This window comes from Neofelis nebulosa, chromosome 9 (genome assembly GCF_028018385.1).
Source record: "Neofelis nebulosa isolate mNeoNeb1 chromosome 9, mNeoNeb1.pri, whole genome shotgun sequence".
Classification (NCBI taxonomy): Eukaryota; Metazoa; Chordata; class Mammalia; order Carnivora; family Felidae; genus Neofelis; species Neofelis nebulosa.
In genome coordinates, this window is record NC_080790.1 from 52,891,398 (window position 1) to 52,912,509 (window position 21,112).

General features: G+C 46.3%; 1 protein-coding gene across 1 annotated transcript in view; it reads right to left on the reverse strand.

The window, feature by feature from the left end:
- ATP6V1B1 (ATPase H+ transporting V1 subunit B1) overlaps positions 1–21,112 on the reverse strand; it is a 28,552-nt gene that overhangs the window by 1,859 nt on the left and 5,581 nt on the right. The window contains exons 2-13 of the mRNA XM_058683760.1: positions 20,579–20,634; positions 6,666–6,764; positions 6,375–6,468; positions 5,725–5,802; positions 4,699–4,838; positions 4,189–4,290; positions 3,507–3,604; positions 1,970–2,093; positions 1,639–1,789; positions 1,310–1,392; positions 378–482; positions 50–179 (exon numbers count right to left, since the gene is read on the reverse strand). Coding sequence (XP_058539743.1) covers positions 50–179; positions 378–482; positions 1,310–1,392; positions 1,639–1,789; positions 1,970–2,093; positions 3,507–3,604; positions 4,189–4,290; positions 4,699–4,838; positions 5,725–5,802; positions 6,375–6,468; positions 6,666–6,764; positions 20,579–20,634 — 1,260 coding nt within the window. The remainder of the gene's footprint in view (positions 1–49; positions 180–377; positions 483–1,309; positions 1,393–1,638; positions 1,790–1,969; positions 2,094–3,506; positions 3,605–4,188; positions 4,291–4,698; positions 4,839–5,724; positions 5,803–6,374; positions 6,469–6,665; positions 6,765–20,578; positions 20,635–21,112) is intronic.

The window sequence follows — 21,112 nt, forward strand, 5'->3', positions numbered from 1 at the left end:
CGTAGCCAGGTAAGGGAGTTACTGCCTGACCACCCCCAATGCGCCTCACCCTGGTTGATGAAGTTCTTCTCGAACTTCTGCAGGAATTCCAGGTAGAGCAGGTCCTCGGAAGTGAGCGCCTCCTCCCCCACCACCGCCTTCATGGCCTGCACATCCTTCCCGATGGCATAGCAAGCATACTGGGTGAAGGGGGGAGGGACGGTCCATCGGTCACCGCAGGCATATCACAGAAGTCCAATGGCCCCCAGTTTGGCTGTGTGGGGACCCCAAAGGGGGAGGGATTTTGCCAGAGAAAAGCTCGTGGTCCAGGTACCGGCACAAACCTCCAGCTTCTGAAACTAACTTACCCGCCAGCCCCTGGGCCCTCTCCTTCTTACCAGTTGGTTGGAGACATCTCCATGGTCCTTTCTCGTCATGCCCTCCCCAATGGCGGACTTCATTAGCCTCGACAGGGAAGGGAGCACATTGATGGGGGGATAGATCTGGGGGAGCAAAAGAAGCGACTGGCAAAAGGCAGGGTCCAAACTTTCCTTTCCTTCCTACCCCTACTTGTCTCTCTTCCCCCTGAGAATCTTAAGAGACTGGTCCTCATTCATCTGACAGAGAGGTGGGCTGCTCATACCCTGTCCTCCTTTATGGCCCACAGATTTTAGGGCTTGGGATGTGGGTGTCTATAGGTATGCTCCTGGACAGGAGGGTGGAGGGCGGAGATGACATGACATTAGGTAATGAAAGTCACTACTTAAAAACTTTTGGTTATTTGGACAAAAACCGGGTTAAAGCTTATTAGTTAATAGCTGCAAAGAAGGAACCTACTAAGCAAAGAGGAAAAAGTCACAAGGGTTGCCTTTAACCTCAGATGGGACAGACACATTTTCTCACCTGTTAGCACATTATTCACCATCTACTTGTGTCAGTTACCCATTGTTTTGTTCACCAAAGCAAATTACCGGAAAGGAAAGAGAAGTGGTATTCATTTAGTATCTACTATCTGCTGGATGCTTTCTACATGCTGCCACGCACTCCACTGTGTGATAAATACTATTATTTCTATTTTATAGGTAAGGAAACCTAGGATCAGAAAGATTATTTTCTCAAGGTTCCAGTCAGGTAGGCTGGATTCTAGCCAGACTTGTCTTATGTCTGTGAACCACACAGTCTTCCCGGGTCATCTCCTCTTTGGAGTTAGCCTTGCCTGGCCCCTCCTAATTCACAGAGAAATCAAGCACGGCAGGTGATGGGGCATCAGACAGCCAGTGTCTCTGGGGGTGGTGAGGAGAGCACTAGGTGGGTAGGGAGGGGACAATACCTGTCTGTTATGAAGCTGTCTATCCACGTAGATCTGTCCCTCTGTGATGAAGCCCGTCAGGTCTGGGATTGGGTGGGTGATATCTGCAAAGAAATGCACTGGTCTCAGTGTAGACACGGCCCACATCTCCACCCAATCAGGGCCACGTGGGTTCTATTCCTCTCATGGGAGTGATGGGGTATGTGGAGGCGAGGAAAAGACAGTGAACTCCTTGATGGATGAACAAAGCTACTGCACATCTATGCAAAAAACCGTGAGCACTTTAAGCATCCCAGTGGGAAAGGAGGGCAGTAGGGCTGCAGAGGGTATTGGGCAGTGAAGAGGCTCACCATCATTGGGCATGGTGAGGATGGGGATCTGAGTGATGGATCCTCCCCGGCCCTCCACACGGCCTGCCCGCTCATAGATGGTGGCCAGGTCTGTGTACATGTATCCTGGGAAACCTCGGCGCCCGGGCACCTCCTCTCTGGCAGCGGAGACCTGCGATATCAGTGTCACCGGGGTAAGGAAGGGGGCAAGAGGCTAATACAAGGAAGGGCGAGTGGGAGGTTCAGTGACTATGAGAAATGGAATAGGGGCAGGCCTGGGTAGGAGAGCTTTGGGGTGTAGGGACCAGGGAGGGGCAGGCGTGACCCTGACACCCTTCACCAGCTGCCTCACCTCCCGCAAGGCCTCTGCGTAGGAACTCATGTCGGTCAGTAGGACCAGCACGTGCTTCTCACACTGGTAGGCGAGAAATTCAGCAGTGGTCAGTGCCAGGCGTGGGGTGATGATCCGCTCGATCCTGGAGGTACAGCCAGTGTTTAGAGAGCTCAGAGGTCCGTTTAGCCCCAGTGCTAAGTGGAAAGGGAACCGTGCATAGCAGCAGAAGAGTGGACAAGATGAGCCTCCGCTCCCAGCCCCCAGGTCACGGCTATGGTTCTTGGGGGTGGACAGTCTGCCGATCCTGACACTCCTCCTTCCTGTTCAAGGTAGGAAGGGGTAGGGAGCCTGGGACAGGCAGAGAGTTGGGTGAGAGTGGGACAGGCAGGGCCGGGAGTGTCTGGCAAGGGTGACAGCACCCTGTCCCTGCGGGGGTGACATTAGGTAATGTCCCTGCGGGCCCGAAAATTAGGGGCTCTGGCCCATCAGAGCTAGGCAGGGACAGGGCTCCTGCTGTAGCTCTCTCTTCCCCAGCCTCCCCTGCCCCCTCATCCCCCTGCACTTGGCTCAGCTGGGGCACCCTCTGGATTCTTTCTGTAAGGTTCCCCTCACTACTCCAGAGCACACGTAGTGGGCGTGCTCTGTACACTTGCCCTGCCCGCTTGGCAGCTCCCTTCCACTTGGAGCTCTCCTGAATCCCTTCCTCTGACTCCAGGTGCCCTCAATCCTCAAGCTCTGAGCCTATGGGCCTTTCCTCTGGTGACATCATCCTGGCCTCCAGAATTCTGTTACTTACTTTTAGGAATACCTTCAGTACCCAGGACAGCTTATTAGATGTTTTTTCTTCATCCACCTGACCTACTGATTTAAACTCACATTTCCTAAACTTTAAAAATAGCAGTTTTTCCAGATGAATAAACAAACAAAAAAGCAGAATCAGACCTATACATACAGAGAATAAACAAATGGTTGCTGGAGGGAAGGGGTGGGGAGATGGGTGAAATGGGTGAAGGGGAGCGGGAGATCCAGGCTTCCAGTTATGGAATGAATAAGTCACAGGGATGAAAGGCACAGCGGAGGGAATATAGTCAATGGTATGGTAACGATGTTGCTTGGGGACAGATGGCAGCTACACTTGTGAGCAGAGCATACCCTATAGAGAAATTCAGTCACAATGTTGCACACCTAAAACTAATGTGACAGTATATGTCAACTATACTCAAATAAAAAAAATTAACAAATAGCAGTTTTTGCAAACAAAGCATTTAAGGAAATCTGTCTATAGTGGGGACTTTGGTGGTGGTGCAAGGATGAGGAGCCCTGACTTGGGACAGTGGCTGGATGCAGACTATAGGAAGGACAGAGGACTGCAGGTGGCAGGCAGGATTGTGGGCTGTCCCTACCCCTTACCGAGCCTCAGTTTTCCCCTCTGCACAACCAGGGGTTGGGCCAATGGCTGTGGTTCTGGGATACTTCTGAGCCCTGGTACTCTGGATTTTGGGAGGGGACGGGGCCTGCTGCCTGAAGGCAGTCTGGGTACCAGGGGATGGCTCACGTGGGGTCGTTGGCCAAGTTCAGGAAGAGGCAGACGTTCCCCATGGTACCGTTCTGCTCGAAGTCGGACTTGAAGAACCTGGCTGTCTCCATGTTCACCTGGACACACAGCAGGGAGGGCTGGAGAGGGGTCTCTGCAGCCTAAGGGCAGGGGCCCTGGCCCCTCCCATCTCTTCTCAGTAAAGCCTATTGACTGACTGGCTACCAGTTCCTGGGATGACCCTGAACTTGAGAAGGCAGGGGCTGGGTTGCTCTCATCTTTGGGATCTCATCAGGTTCCCAAAGAGTTCAGATTTCTTCAGGTTGAGCTCTGCTCAGTGCCATCCCAACCCCTTACTTAGCCAGCTGCTCCCCTGCTAAAACCCTCCTCTGGCCCTCTGAGGGCCCCATCATATCCCCTCTCTGAAGGTGTCTTGTCTCCCCAAATTCCCTGGCTTCTCCCTCCTCCAGGTCATCCTGGGCTCATCTTATAGCTGCCATGTCCTTTGGGATGGCTTGAGGGACACACTGTCCTAGTCACTGAGCCCACCTTCAGTCATGCTTTTGCCTCTCCCACCAGACAGGCCTGGACTCTGACAGCTTCTCAGGGAGAAGGATTATGCCTCCCTCATCAGATCAGACAGAGCCAGGGTCCAAGGGAGACAAGGCTGCCAGAACTTGCCAATCTGCCCAGCTCCTCTTACCCCCATGGCTGCAAAGACAATGGCAAAGTTGTCATCGTGATAATCCAGCACAGCCTTGGACTTCTTCACCAGCCCAGCCTGGCGGCAGATCTGGGCGGCAATCTGGGGTGGAGTGGGTTGGGAGGAAGAACGTCAGAGTCAGAGCCCAGACCCAGAGTCCAGCCCACTCAGCACCACTGAGGATGATGGATGGAGCAATTTCCAATCCATCCTCCTGCCAAGGCCTTTGGCAGGAGGGATCCCAGGGCAGAAAGGCGAAAGGGCTACCCCAGGCCCTACAGCCTTTCCCAGGGTCGAGGCTTGAAGACCTGCTTGGGGACAATGAGGAGGCCTATGCAGCTCCAAGTCCATGAGCTGCCAGAGGACAACTGCCAGTCTGGATGGCGAAGACCCCTGCTTGGCTGGTCCCTGACTGCTTGACACAGGAGACCGTCCTCACTGGCCCACCAGCCCTGGCCTCTGCCTCATCCCTTCCTCTTGGTCATGTCCGCAGGACCCCGCAGGCCTCACCTCATTGTGGGGGAGCCCGGCTGCTGAGAAGATAGGGATCTTCTGACCACGGGCAATGCTATTCATGACATCGATGGGAGAGATGCCTGTCTGAATCATCTCTTCAGGGTAGATGCGGTCATGGGGGTTGATGGGCTGGCCTGGGAGAGGACGATCATGGACCCATGCTCAAGGGCTCAAGTCCCTCCCTGCCCTCCCCCAACCCTGCTCCAGACTCCAGAGCAGCACTATTTGACAGAATTTTCTGTGGTGATGAAAATGTACTCTAACTACACTGCCCAGTTACACTGCCCCTAGCCACATGTGGCATTGGGAGCATGAGATGTGGTTCTGAAGTGAAAGTTGATTCCATTTGAATTAATTCGTATTTAAATAGCCACAGTTCAGTACTCCCTTGGATAGCACTACCTGGCACATTGGAAGAGGCAGGCAGGTGGGAGGAGTCCAGGCTGAGCAGGTGTTTTGTGGGACACGAAGGAACTGAGGACGACCTGGGGAGCTGTCTGAGTGGATGTGTTTGCTCCACTCTGCCTCTGACTTGCTGAGTGGTTTGGGGCCAGCCACAGACCTCTGTGGGCCTCCATCTTGTCCTCAGAACTGACAGGATTGGAGGACTCAGGAGGGCCTCCCACCGGGAAGGGGCTGTGTTTGCTTCTGCAAGCCACCCCAGGCAGCTCTAAGGGGTGGGGACAGGGAACTGGAAGGCAGGAGAGTGATGGTCTTGGGGCACACATGGAACTTTGCACATGATGATGGCATTTAAAGGAACTGGATATGAAGGGCTTACAGCAGTATCTCAGGCTCTGTGGCAGATTTGGGGACAGACAGGCCTCTACAGTGCTCAGAGCACACATGATCTTCCTGGTAGTCTGACCAGCCTTTGGAGGTGAGCCCTGGCCAATTGCCCCTGGCCTGTGTCTGGTGCAGAACTTCCAAGGGCAAGGTGGCAAAGGTGATGGCTAGGGGTGGGGAAGGTGGTTGGAAGCTGGGTCCTGAAAGCTGTCCAGAGCCTCTCTGGTCACTCACCATTGATGTCCAGGAAGTCCTCTGCCATGACCACTGGCCCCTTGTCAATGGGCTTACCGGAGCCATTGAAAACCCGACCTGAGGGTGGGGGAGGATGTTGGGAGATGCTTAGGGCCAGCCCCACGTCTCCCTCACTGCTGCTCACCATCCACACCATCACCGGCTCCCACCTGCCTCTTACATGTCCCTCTCCCCTCAACCCTCCGTTATCCCCAGAGAGCTGGCTACAGTGACTCTTTCCTTGGGGATCTTCCCTCCTTGCCTAGAAATCTTTACAGCTGAGGCCTTGGCCCAGGAAATGACTCTAATGGAGGGTTTTAGGGCTGGAAAGAGGAGAGGTCCAGGTATGGCAGATCTTGGGAGAAAGTTGGAGGATGTGCACTCTGTTTCAGCCTAACCACAAATAGATGGTTACCTACTGTGCCTCCAGTTTGTTGAAACTGCCTTCCTCATTTACTGGACATCTGCTGCATGTCCAGCCCTGAGCTGGACCTGGGGGTCAAAGAGAGGACAAAACCTCTGACCTCTATGAACTCACAGGGAGGCAGACATGCAAAGAGTCAATGGCTATGCAGTGCTAAGTGTGTGGTTAGGGAAGCTAGGCTGGGAGGACGCAGGAGCTCCCCATCCCACCTCACCCCCACCCTTACCTAGCATGTCCTCTGACACTGGAGTCCGTAGGATGTCCCCTGTGAATTCGCAGGTGGTCTTCTGGGCATCGATCCCAGAGGTTCCTTCAAACACCTATGGGACAAGAGGTTACTCTAATAAGGGGCTTGCTGGGGACAATGGGGCCTTCCATTCTATGCTCCCTTGGAACCCAGCTCTAGGCAAAACACTCTGGGAAAATAGGACTTTTTTTTGCCTTCAGAGCTTATAAGATAGTCAGGAACTTTGGGTCTGTTCATTTATTCAGCCAACATGGCACTGACACCACTTACCTGAACAATTGCCTTGGTCCCTGACACCTCAAGCACCTGCCCGCTTCTCTGAGTCCCATCAGGGAGGGTGAAGTTGACAATCTCAGCGTACTGGGCGAACTAGCAGGAGAGGAGAGCAGACATGAGACCAGAGCAATGGTGAGACCAGAGGTGAAGTCCTTGTCTCCCCCCATCCCTCCCTGACCCTGTCTCAAGCTTCTATCTCCCCTCTTGGAAGTGAGCTTGAGGGGCTGGGAAGTGCAACGTTTGAATTGTTTGGGAGTCAGTGTACCTGGACGGGTAGGGGTGTCAACTTTAGAGCTGGGAGACCAGGGTTAGAATTGAAGCTCTGATGCTTAGAAGCTGCGTGACCTTGTGGAAGTTCCTTAATGTCTCTGAGCCTCATCTTTCAAATGGGGATGATAATAATACCTACTTCAAAGAGCTTGAACGGAGAGAAAGTGATATGTGTAAAGTCATTAGCTGGTGCCCGGCACCTTGTAACAGCTCTGTAAAATGTAGTAGTTATTACGACTGTTCAGGTCCCGTGGACAGTTGTTTCTGCCCCTGGGGACTAATGGTGAAAACACTGGCACAGTGCTCTCCTGGGCTGCCAGGTGTCCCCTTGTGCCAGTGGCAGTCTTTCCCTAGCTATGGGGCTGGGGCTGATTCACACGTCATCCTCACAGCATTCAGAAATAAAAAGAATGAGGCAATCACTTCTCTTTTGGTTATGATCAAGTGTAGTACCTTTTCTTGTCAGTTTAAAAAGAACCAGGCTAATATCTAGAATATATAAAGAACTCTTACAACTCAAAAGTAAAAATACAAATACCCTACCTTAAAAAATGGGCAAAGGATCTAAATACATATTTCTCTGAAGAAGATATACAAACAACCAGTAAGCACATAAGCACATGTTGATGCTCAACGTCATTAGCCACTAAAGAAATGCAGACCAATGAGATGCCACTTCACACTCACGAATGTGGCTGTAATAAAAAAGACAAATGATCATGAGTGTTGTTGAGGGTGTGGAGAATTTGGAACCCTTGGACACTGCTGGTGGGAATGTAAAATGTTGCCACCACTTTGGAACACAATCTAGCACTTCCTCGAAAGGTTAAATACAGAGATACTGGATGAGCCAGCAATTACACTCCCAGGTATTAAACCCAAGAGGAATGAAAACACATGACCACACAGAAACTTGTGTATGAAAGCATATAAGTGTTCATAATCAAGTAGCCTCATTATTCATAATAGCCCTAAAGTGAAAACAACCCAAATGTCCACAAACTGATGAATGGTTAAACAAAAGATGGTGTATCTGTAGCATGGAATATTATTCAGCCTTAAAAAGGAATGAAATAGGATAATATGCTGCAACATAGATGAGCCTTGAAACATGCTAAGAGAAGCCAGACACGACAGGCCACGTCTTATATGATTCCATTGATACGAAGTGTCTGAAATAGCCAAATCCATGAAGATAGAAAGATTAGGGGTTGCTGGGGGCTGGACGGAGAGAGGATTGGGGGTGATGACTAACAGGTACAGGTGTTCTTTTGGAGGAGATGAAAATGTTCTGCGATCAAGTAGTCGTGATGGTTGCATAACTCTGTGTATATACGAAAAGCCACTGAACTGTGCACTTTAAAAGAATGAAGGTTATGATATGTGAATTATAATTTAAATAAAAAATGATTAGGCTGTCCCTCCAGGACCATAGGCAGCAGGTCAGGCAGGTGGAGGTCTGCCCCAAGGGAATCCTGAGCTCTGCAGTCTGCACATGCTCAGGAAACCAGGTTCCTGGTCTTTCCCCACATCTAGAAGAGGGTATGAGCTGGGCCAAGGAGTCTGGGCTGAGAGAGCAGACCCTCCCCACTGATACTGGCTGTCAGCACCAAGAGAGCTAAGCCCTGTACCTGTATTTGCACTTTCTTTCTGGGGAGGTACTGGAGAGAATGCATAGCATCCTTCAGGCTCCCTCACCTTGCTTCCCAGGTGGTTGATTTACTTCAGGGAGTAAGTCATAATCATAATCTTTTTTTTTAAGTTTATTTATTTATTTTGAGAAAGAGAGAGAGAGAGAGAGAGAGAGAGAGAGAGAGAGAGAACTAGCACAAGTGGGACAGGGGCAGAGAGAGAGAATATCCCAAGCAGGCTCTGCACTGTCAGTGCAGAGCCAGATGTGGGGGCTTGAACTCATGAACCACGAGATCATGACCTGAGCAGAAATCAGATGCTTAACCAACTGAGCCACCCAGGCACCCCCATAATCGTAATTTGATAAAGATAAATGATAAAAATATGATTTTTTTTAACGTTTATTTATTTTTGAGCCAGAGAGAGACACAGCATGAACGGGGGAGGGGCAGAGAGAGAGGGAGACACAGAATCGGAAGCAGGCTCCAGGCTCTGAGCCATCAGCCCAGAGCCCGACACGGGGCTCGAACTCGCAGACCGTGAGATCGTGACCTGAGCTGAAGTCGGACGCTCAACCGACTGAGCCACCCAGGCGCCCCAAAAATATGATATTTTTTAATCCCCTCTCCCCACAGTGTTCCTAGAAGTTAATGTACTCCTCTAAATAACTCCTTTGGATATCAGAGGAAATAAAAACTTAAATGATAAATGAAATAGAAAAGAATGAAAAAGGGTATCACTTCATGTCATGACCTATAGAATAAATCAAGCTGTACCATGTTTTCTGACCATAATCAAAATAAGTTTGAAATCAATAATAAAAAGATAGTTAGAAAAAACATATATTTGGAAATTTAAACACCTAATATAGAGAATGTAGAATTAGAACATATTTTGCACTAATAATGAAAAACTATATATCAACATCTGTGATGCATTTAAGCTTTGAATGCTTACATTAAAAAAGAAAAAAAAATTGAGGAAGTTTAAGAGTATGCAACATGAAAAGTTAGGAAAAAGAACAGCATTAAAACCCCCAATAAAGTAGGGGGGGGGATGGGTGAAATAGGGAATGGGGATTAGGGAGGACACTTGTGATGAGCACCGGCTGAGGTACAGAATTGTTGAATCACTAGTTGTACACCTGAAACTAATATAACACTGTATGTTAACTAAATGGAATTAAAAGAAAATCCTTAAAAAAAAAACAATATAGTAAAAAATATTAGAATGGCAGAAATCATTAATACAGAGAACGAATATATAACAAGGAAAATCAAAATCCAAATTGGTTCTTTGAAAAGCCTCATAAAATAGACAAATCTCTAGGAGCGCCTGGGTAGCTCAGTTGGTTAAGCGTCTGATTTCAGCTCAGGTCATGATCTCACAGTTTGTGGGTTCAAGCCCCGCATCGGGCCCTGTGCTGACAGCTCAGAGCCTAGAGCTTGCTTCAGATTCTGTGTCTCCCTCTCTCTGCCCCTCCCTGGCTCATGCTCTGTCTCTCTCTCAAAAATAAATAAACATTAAAAAAAAAAAAAACTAGACAAATCTCTAGCAACACTCATTAAGAAAAGGGTAAAGACATAAATAATTATTGGAATAAAAAAGCCAAAACTAGCTATACTGATAATATTAAAAAGTAACAAAAAAGAATTATAAACAACTTTATGCAATACAGTTCGGAACTTAGATGAAATGGATAAAGTCCCAAAAGAATACAACTCAAACCAAAACCAATCAAAAACTAAACAGAAAGCTGGAATAGTCCTACAATTTTTAAGATACTGGATAGGTAAAATCTTTCCACAAAGAAAACACCAGTCCCAGAGGGTTTTACAAGTGAGTTCTGACAACAAATAATTTGAAATTTACTTGAGCTCGTCAAAAGTAATGGATAACTGATACATGAATTCAGCAAAGTTGCAGGATACAAAATTAATGTACAAAAATCAGTTGCATTCTTATACACTAATAATGAAGCAATAGACAAATAAAGAAACTGATCCCATTCACAATTGCACCAAGAATCATAAAGTACATAGGAATAAACCTAACCAAAGATGTAAAAGATCTGTATGCTGAAAACTATAGAAAGCTTATGAAGGAAATTGAAGAAGATACAAAGAAATGGAAAAACATTCAGTGCTCATGGATTGGAAGAATAAATATTGTTAAAATGTCAACACTACCCAAAGCAATCTACACATTCAATGCAATCCCAGTCAAAATTGCACCAGCATTCTTCTCGAAGCTAGAACAAGCAATCCTAAAATTTGTATGGAACCATAAAAGACCCCGAATAGCCAAAATAATATTGAGGAAGACCAAAGTGGGAGGCATCACAATCCCAGACTTTAGCCTCTACTACAAAGCTGTAATCATCAAGACAGCATGGTATTGGCACAAAAACAGACATATAGACCAATGGAATAGAATGGAGACTCCAGGATTAGACCCACAAATGTATGGCCAACTAATCTTTGACAAAACAGGAAAGAATATCCAATGGAAAAAAGACAGTTTCTTTAACAAATGGTGCTGGGGGAACTGGACAGCAACATGCAGAAGAATGAAACTAGACCACTTTCTTACACCATTCACAAAAATTAAAAATGGATGAAGGACCTAAATGTGAGACAGGAAACCATCAAAACCCTAGACGAGAAAGCAGGAAAAAACCTCTCTGACCTCAGCCTCAGCAATTTCTTACTTGACACATCTCCAAAGGCAAGGGAATTAAAAGCAAAAATGAACTATTGGGACCTCATGAAGATAAAAATCTTCTGCACTACAAAGGAAACAATCAACAAAACTAAAAGGCAACTGACGGAATGGGAAAAGATATTTGCAAATGACATATTGGACAAAGGGCTAGTATCCAAAATCTATAAAGAACTCACCAAATTTCACACCTGAAAAACAAATAATCCAGTGAAGAAATGGGCAGAAGACATGAATAGACACTTCTCTAAAGAAGACATCCAGATGGCCAACGGCACATGAAAAGATGCTCAACGTCACTCCTCATGAGGGAAATACAAATCAAAACCACACTGAGATACCACCTCACACCAGTCAGAGTGGCTAAAATGAACAAATCAGGACACCATAGATGCTGGCAAGGATGTGGAGAAACGGGAACCTTCTTGCACTGTTGGTGGCAATGCAAACTGGTGCAGCCGCTCTGGAAAACAGTTTGGAGGTTCCTCAAAAAATTAAAAATAGATCTACCCCATGACCCAGCAATAGCACTGCTAGGAATTTACCCAAGGGATACAGGAGTGCTGATGCATAGGGGCACTTGTACCCCAATGTTTATAGCAGCACTTTCAACAATAACTAAATTATGGAAAGAGCTTAAATGTCCATTAACTGACAAATGGATAAAGAAGTTGTGGTTTATATATACAATGTAATACTACTTGGCAATGGGAAAGAATGAAATATGGCCTTTTGTAGCGATGTGGATGGAACTGGAGAGTGTTATGCTAAGTGAAATAAGTCATACAGAGAAAGACAGATACCATATGTTTTCACTCTTATGTGGATCTTGATAAACTTAACAGAAGACCATGGGGAAGGGGAAGAGAAAAAAAAGTTAGAGAGGGAGGGAGGCAAACCATAAGAGACTCTTAAAAACTGAGAATAAACTGAGGGTTGATGGGAAGGTGGGAGGGAGGGGAAAGTGGATGATGGACATCAAGGAGGGCACCTGTTGGGATGAGCACTGGGTGTTGTATAGAAACCAATTTGCCAATAAATTTCATATTTAAAAAAAGACTAATGGAAAAGAGATGGTCTTTAATTAATTTATGGGGCAAGGATAACCTTGATACAAAATAATACAATTATGAGAAAATTATACACAATCTCACATATGAATATAGATGAAAAAGTCCTGAACAAAATACTTACAAATCAAATCCAGAAAAGTATAAAAAAGGTCAAGTTACAAACCAAATGATAAAAGAAAAATATTAAAAAACAAAAAATGAAGACAAATACACACATACACACAAATAAAAATTAAAAAGACCACGTTGGAATTATTCTAGGAATTCAAGGTTAGTCTAATATTAGAAATCTAATAATGTAATTTACCTTATTAATGGATTGAAAGATTTTTTAAAAACCTGTGATCATCTTAAAACATTCTAGAAAAAGCTTAAAAAAAACTATCCCTGATTAAAAATTTTTGATGATTAGGGAATCATGATATCCATGATTAAAGAACAAAACTCTCTGAAAACAGAGAATAAAAGGGAAATTCCTTAATTCCAAGAAGCATCCACAAAACACAGAAAATACCATACTCTGATATAATGTATAAAACATTCCCTTTAAAATTAGGAGCAAAACAATAATGCCTGCTATCATCATTCTATTCCACATTACACTGGAAGAACTAGCCAAAATAATAAGAGGAACAGAAAATAAACATTAGAAGGAAACAGAATCTAAAATAGAAAACTCCCCCAACCCCAAATCTAGTAAAGATAGGACTCCCCAAAAACCCATAGACCCATTTCTCTTATAGATGCAGAGGTTATAAATAAACTATTAGCCAGTGAAATCAAATAGTGTATTAAATAAACAAACAAGTTTGACCAAATAGGGTTTATTAAAAGAATGCAAGCCTAGATCAATCAACTTCTGGCAATCTCAACATTTGACAATATAATTCATAATAGGGAGTTTGTACGTATGAATTATAAGAGAAACGCTACAGAATTATGTAAATAGAAACCACAGAGGCTTTTGATAAAATTTGGCAGCGTTTCTTATACAATCCTGTGTAGGACAGGAATGGAAGGCAACTCCTTGAACACTAGACTATTTACAAAACCAACTTCAATAAGCTTCTAAATGGTGAAATGCTAAATCCATTTTTATTTCTAATAAAATCAATAACACACAGAGATGTCTGTATCACCATTGTTACTTAATGTGTTTTGGAAATTGTAGTTTATACAATAAGACCAAAAAAGAAAAAAGAAAAAGTATACCAATAAACATAAATAGAAAATGCTTTATTTATTTATTTATTTATTTTATTATTTTTTTTTCTTTTTTTTTTCAACGTTTTTTATTTATTTTTGGGACAGAGAGAGACAGAGCATGAATGGGGGAGGGGCAGAGAGAGAGGGAGACACAGAATCGGAAACAGGCTCCAAGCCATCAGCCCAGAGCCTGACGCGGGGCTCGAACTCACGGACCGCGAGATCGTGACCTGGCTGAAGTCGGATGCTTAACCGACTGCGCCACCCAGGCGTCCCTATTTATTTATTTTTTAAAGGTAGTGAGAGGAGATTGTATTCTTCAGAAATGTCAAAGAAAGGCTGTGAACATGTTCCAGATTACAGAAGGCTAAACAGACATGATGAGGCTGGATCCCCTGCTGGAGGGGAAAAAATGCTATAAAAGACTTTATTAGGTCAGCTGATAAACTGGAATATAGATGTAGATTAGGTAAAAGTATCAGTGTAAATTTCAGATATTGATAATTACTGTTGTTATGTAAGAGAATATCCATATGCTTTGGAAATGAATGCTGGAGTTTTGGGGGATGACTTACCCTTAAAAGACCTAGGAAAAAATTATGCACACACACATACACACACTCAGAGCAGAAGATACAACAAATGGAATAAAGTGTTAACAATTGGCCATATGCATGTTCCTTGCACTATTTTTATTTTTGCCCCTTTTTATAAATTTGAAATTGCTTCAAAATCACAAGTAAGGGGCGCCTGGGTGGCGCAGTCGGTTAAGCGTCCGACTTCGGCCAGGTCACGATCTCACGGTCCGTGAGTTCGAGCCCCGCGTCAGGCTCTGGGCTGATGGCTCGGAGCCTGGAGCCTGTTTCCGATTCTGTGTCTCCCTCTCTCTCTGTCCCTCCCCCGTTCATGCTCTGTCTCTCTCTGTCCCAAAAATAAATAAACGTTGAAAAAAAAAATCACAAGTAAAATTAAAGTCTGCCAATAGAAAAGCAGACATAGTTCCCTTCATTTGCAGATGATACTGTATACCTAGAAAAACCCAAGAGGCTCTACTTAAAAAACAAAACAAAAAACGCCCAGAATTAATAAAAGAAGTTGGTTGTATACAAAATAAATATATAAAAATCCATCTCTTGTACCACTGTGTGTCACCTATACACTGATTTTTAAAAAACCAACAACTCTTTTTTTTTTTTTCTATTCCAGCCATAAACGAAAGAGGAAATTAGGAAAAATATCCATTCACAATAGGGCCCAAAGCCATACAATATCTGGAAAAAAATTTAACAAGAAAGGTACAAGAAAATAATAAAATCTTACTGAGGATATAAAGCAAGCCTTGAACAAATGGAGAACAATAGTGTTTTCCAAGACAGAATGACTTACCGTCATAAAAATATGAATCCTTTTCAAAAGCATAGAAATTAAATGCATTTCCAGCAAATTGCTGTTTCTTCTGGAACTTAATAAACATCTTAAAATTCATAAGTGTCTGAGAACATCCAAAAATAGTCAAGGTGGAGGATTTGATGTATCAGATATTAAAACGTGTTCTAAAACTGCTAAAGTCAAATGGTTAAGTGTTGGTGTGAAGCAGACAGAGAAGTGGGAGAGATTAGAGTCCAGAAACAGATCCCAGATTTTATGAAACTGTTATAGAACAAATGCGGTATATTACTTCATGGGGAAACCCAAAATCTGTTGACCAAAGGGTGCTAACGTAACTGGGTATCGACTTAGAAGATACCCACGTCATAAACACAAATACATTCAGGCATATAAAACCTTTAAATACAAAGCTAAAACAAACAGAAAACCAGAAGAGTTTTTCTTCTTTTCTTTTCTCAGCTTTCCTAGAAAAGCTGGATAAGAGAGATGTCTTTAAGCAAGGTATGGAATCCAGAAGCCATAAATGCAAAAATAGACATATTTGATTGTACAAACATTTGAAATGTCTGCATGGCAAAATACCAAAAACAAACGTGAACAATAAAAAAGGAGCACCCACAGCTCAAAATGTACACCTCAGTATGTAGGAAGATTTCACAGAGGACAAAGTAAAATCCAAACTTATAAAAAGATCCTCAAATGTAAATAAAAACAGGAAGGTACTAGTTTTCATCAATTAGATAGACAAAATTCCAAGAAAGAACATATCCAGGGCTGGCAAGGATGCTGGAGGGTGGGTCCTTTAACACACGGTTGACTGGAATGTGAATCACCACAACCTTGCTGGGCTAGCAATGTTGCCCCAAATCATCAATATCTGTTTGAAATCTATTTTAAAAACAATATACACTTTGAACCAGCAACTTCATTCCGGAGGATCTATCTTATAGCAATAAAGACACTAGTGTAAAGGGGCTCTATTTTGCTGTACCATTTGCAATAGCAAAGCCTGGTAACACAGTGAATGTCTATCAATAATGGAACCATTAAAAAAAATGGAACCATTGAATAAACCACAGTACATCCATGCTATCGCCTACTATGTTGCTCTTGAGAAGAATGAATAAAATGGGCAACTACTGACATGGAGGGAATCCTTGATATGTTTTAAGAGACTAACACCAATGTAAACCTCTAACATACTATCTATTTGCCCCTTTACAGCAGGATCTTTATAGTGGCTGTCTCAAGAGGCTGGGAGGAAGGAGGTTAGGGACAAATAGTTAAATTTGCGTGTCTTTTGTTTCACTAGTAATAAGGAGAATTTGGTTTTTTTTTGGTAATTAAAATGTGATAAAAATTTGGGATGTTCAAGTACAGTGCGACTGGTTACCACCATCATTACTATCACTAAATCCCCGCTCTACCCAAAATAGTGACCTTAAGTGTCTGGGAGGAGGGGCTTATGACTCAATTTCCCAGTGGGGTGTGACAGGGTGCATCCCTGGGGGGGGGGGGGGCGTCAAACCTGAGACAGGAGGGTTTGCAGTTCTGACAAGTCACTGGAGGAAGCTCCGGCTTGGGTCCCTCCTTGTCCTGTGAAAAGGATGCCAGGAAGGCGACCTCCGTTGCCCCCTAAACCAGCCCCTCTGAGTGGGGTTGCTGAGAGAGCTGGGCTCCCCCCAGGAGGAATGCGCTGAGGTCGGCGGGGCAGCTCACGTCTAGCGGTCTTTGGCTCATCAACCACAAGAGGGGGCCCAAGAGCAAGGGCCGGAAGGCCCCCGCGGAAAGAAGTTTTAAAAAAGTCGGGGCATTCCTCTGCCGCTCTGTAGGCCTGTCCACCTGACGCAGCCACTGGCCTCATTGCATGGTGGGCTGTTGACCTCAGGAGGAAAACTGCTGGACAGAGCACAGGCCAGGTTGGGCCCCAAAGAAATCAGGCCATGGGCCCAATAGAAACCAGGCAGCCGGGTGATAAAAAGCCATCATTTTTCATGTGGGTTTATGTAGGGGACGGAGGGCGGAAGGAAAGGAGAGTGGAGGAGGTGGCGCCCTGTGTGTCCCTGAGAGGTGAAATCAGAGGAAATGAACTTTAAATAGCAGAGAGATTACAGTCAGATGCCTGAAAGAACTGCCAGAACCATCACACCCAGTCATGGAGGGTGTATAGTTTGGAATCCTTTAGGAAGAGAATACTAGGCTCTGTGTGTGCGTGCGTGAGTTATTTGGGGCAGGGATGCCCATAGCCAGTTGGGACAGGGAGTGCAGGGGGAGAATTCCAGGATGCAACAATGAGTTTATACTCAAAGGAGCCCCATTTCAGAGCCTGATCCTCTCACCTCGCATTCTTGGTTACTAGGAGGACCGCAGAGGGTGGGGATGGTTCAGTACAACCTTCTGTGCTTCACTGAGTTCTCAGCCAGGCAGGGGGGGGGGGGGGGGGGAGAGCAGAGGGGAGCTGCTCTACACACTCAGAGGACTGGGAAGTTCTTGGCAAGCCTGGCAGGACTTGCACAGGGAAGCCCTGGCCTCCAAGGCCTCTCTTTCTGCCAATGCTCAGGGCAATTTGGAGCCCCTCTTCGGAAACTGTCTTCAGAGCTGATACACATACTTCTGAAAGCTTTTTCTTTTAAAAGTTTGGAAGTGGCCACAGACACTTAGAGCCAAGTCTGGTGGATAAGGGGAGAGCTTTCTCCAAGTCTCAGTAAGGACTGCTGTTTCTCAAAATATGGCAGTCAGAAGATCTTGTAGAGTAGGGGATCTTCAAGTGTGGGCCCCAGGCGAGCAGCAGCAGCAGCAGCAGCTTGGGAGCTTGTCAGAAATGCAGATTCCTGGGCCCCAACCTCAGACTGATGAATCAGAACTTTGGGTTCTTCCAGGGGATTCTCATGCATGCTCTAGTTTAAAAACCACTGCTCAAGTGAAATCTCTCTAATATATCCCAGGCAGGTGGACGTCAGCTAACCAGACTCCTCTTTAATGCCTGTGAAACTCCTGTGTAATTGTTTGTCATATTGGGGATGTTTAATAATCTGGAGGAGTCATTTTTACACTCTACACTCAAGGGTTTAGGCTTTAACATTTTATGCTCTACACTCAGACCTCCAAAAATCAGATGGAATCATGGAAACTGTCCCTAGAAAAATGTACAGACACACGAATACCCAGCTTCAAAGGTTTGCATACGATTTCGAGTCCCTTATTGCCTGGGCTCAGAACCTCTGATCTACACAAAAGTTTCCCCCCAAGAATTTTTCCATTTCGGAAGGATGGAAGTGGGAGGCCTAATTGCGGGTATGATTCAATTTGGGCAGAAGGTGGCGCTGTAGAGGATGAATTGGGGTATTTTACCCTAGCAACTCTAGACTGGGGATAGGGATGTGGGGCCGCAGAGAGGAGTATGGAAAGCTGTCTTCTCCGCCTCTTGAACTTAAGAGACTACACGTTACTGCTTCTTTTCCTGCCCTCTGCAAGTCCAGGGTTCCCTGGGTATCTCCATCACCCAGTTATTCTGTTCTATGAGAGAGATGCATCCAATAATCGCAGAACCATGGGTCTGGGGGTCTATCTCATTTCCCAGTCTAGCCCCATTTTATAGTTGGGAAAGTGGATGTCATAGGTACTGACTCTCCATACTATGAGCGGGGGCGGCAGATGGCACCAGCTGTTTACTCCAGCATATTAGCATTTCTGTCTTCCAGGCAGAGCTAACGCTAGCTGTTCTCAAGGAGGAATAGTAAAAATACATTTATCTGATTTGATCCTCACAACAACTCTCTTCTATATTAGATGAGGAAACTAGGATTTGAAAACCTAAACAGCTGCTTCTCAAACTTCGGGAAGCATCACATCACCTGGAGGGCTTTTAAAGTCTGACTTCTGTATCTCCCCAGCTCTCTAGAGTTCCTGATTCTGTTGGTCCGGGGTAGGAGCCCCAGAACCTGTATTTCTAACAAGTTCTGTGCTGATGCTGCCAATCTAGGGTTGTCAGGTAGCTAGTAGGAGGTAGCTAGATGGAGCTGAGGTGAAAACAGAAGAGGTCTGAATCAGACCTTGTGAGCCCCGTGCATACATGCATAACCACTCCATCACATTTCCTCCCAGGGCATCCCCAGCACTAGTGGGTCAGACAGTAAGGTCTCTATGAACTTGGGATCTGGTTTCCAGAAACAAGAGGGTCTGGTTTAGTCATTCTAACACTTACTCATTCATTCATCTTATTCACTTACTCACCCTTCCTCTGAACAAACTGAACACCTACAATGGACTGGGTGTTCAGTAAAAGTGTGGTATGGGACTCTGGGGGCTCAAGAGTAATATCCAATAGGAGAGACATTGTGGGGGCAGGGAGGAGACATGTGGCCAGGTGGTGATCCGATCGATGCCTTGATGGATGCTGCCAACAAGACAGTACAGAAGAGGGAGAGGAGGGACAGGCTCATTGTCCAGGGGCCTGGGTGAAACTCCCAGAAGAAGTGACCTCTCAGCTAGCCTTGGGGAGGAGTCAGAGGAAGAAAGGGTATGGAGGAAAGGTAGTTGGAGAGGCAGAGGGAAAAGTAGGAGCAAAGGCCTAGAGACATCAAAAGGCAGCTCCGTGCAGAGGCAGGGTGGGTTTCCAAGTAGTGGCACAGTGGGCATCGGGGAAGGAGAGGATGCGTCATGAGAGTGGAAAAGTGTGGAGGGACCCTTACAGAACATGGGGCCTATAAGGTGAAGGTGCTGTGCGTGCTAGGTGAGTTTGAAGCAGGGGAGCAAAGGGGTCAATGCTGCAGGGGGGCAGCATGGAGGATGGCAGGGCACCAGGCTGGGGATCCAGAGACCGTGGCTATAATCAGGGAGCAGTGGGGTAGGAGGTTGCTGATAGATCACTGATACTGACAGATGGGGTCCAGGAAGGGAGGGATCAAGGGTGGCCCCAGATTTCCAGGCTGGGGAGGGTGGTGTCTGGCGGGAGCCTGAGAGGTGGAACTGTTGGGTGGAAGGGGGACAGCAGAGTGATCTGGCACCTTTGCAGGGCCCTTTATGCCTTAAGAATCCCCAACCCCAAACTCAAAATGCCGTCAGTCTGCCCTGGTCCTGCGGTGCCCCAGGGGACACAAAGGAGCCCACATCCCATCTCCTTCCGTGAGGCCCGCTTCACTTCCCACCCGCGCTGCTGGTTCCCAGGCTAAGATAGTCCAAAAGCCTCTGAAAACCTTGAGCTCTGGAGAAAAGTTAGCTGGCATGGCTCTTCTGCCTTCTCTTCCTTTTAAAAGAAGACCCACAGGAGCAGCAGGTGGAAGAGTCCAGCTTTGTGAGGAAGTTCAGTACAACCATTCCACCGTTGTAGAAAGAGGCACAATAGCCCAGATCCCCCAGGCCCTTGGCAGTAAAGAGTGGTCTCTGAGGGCCCAGAGTGGGCAGAGGGGGACACTGAAAAGGCAGGAAGGGAAACCCAGGGTGGTGGGGGAGACAGCTGGGGAGGAAGAGTGTGGGATGGGGGACAGGGAATTAGAAGGGACAGATGGGCCCATGGCGGACAGCTAGAGGTAGGGCAATTTAGAAGAGATCTGCACCCGGGGCTGGGGAGCCCTGGGATTTGGCCTTGGTGCCTGGGAAGATATGGAAGAATCTTACCTTGACCTGGTCCAGCACCACCAAGGGCCCATTGACGCTGCACACTGTCCTGTAGGCTGGGGGAGGAGTGGAGGTAGGTGAGGTCTCACACCCAGACACACACCCAGACACACACACACACACACACACACACACACACACACACACAAACAGAAGCATCTTCTGCTTTCTCTCCCTGTATGCACCACCCCCACCCCCTTCCCAGTCTGGGCTGTCAGGGTCATTAGCTGTGACAGGGCCAGCCACCATTGCTGTAAGGGTCATGCCCCTGCCCGCAGGGCTCCCTGCTGGCTTGGACACCTGCAGGAGGCTGGGGGGAGGGCCAGGGCAAGGGCAGAGGCCCTTCAGAATCCTCCCCTCCCCTCTCAACTATGAAGAGGTCTTTCTTATCTTGAAGCTGCTTCCCCTCTGGCCTCAGCCCCCATCTTACATCTCTGACCCACAACATTTTCCAAAAGCTTCTGGTCCCCAGCTAGAAATGGGTAGAGAATTGCCCTCCCTGCCCCCCACCAGGACCACACTTCCCTCCATCAC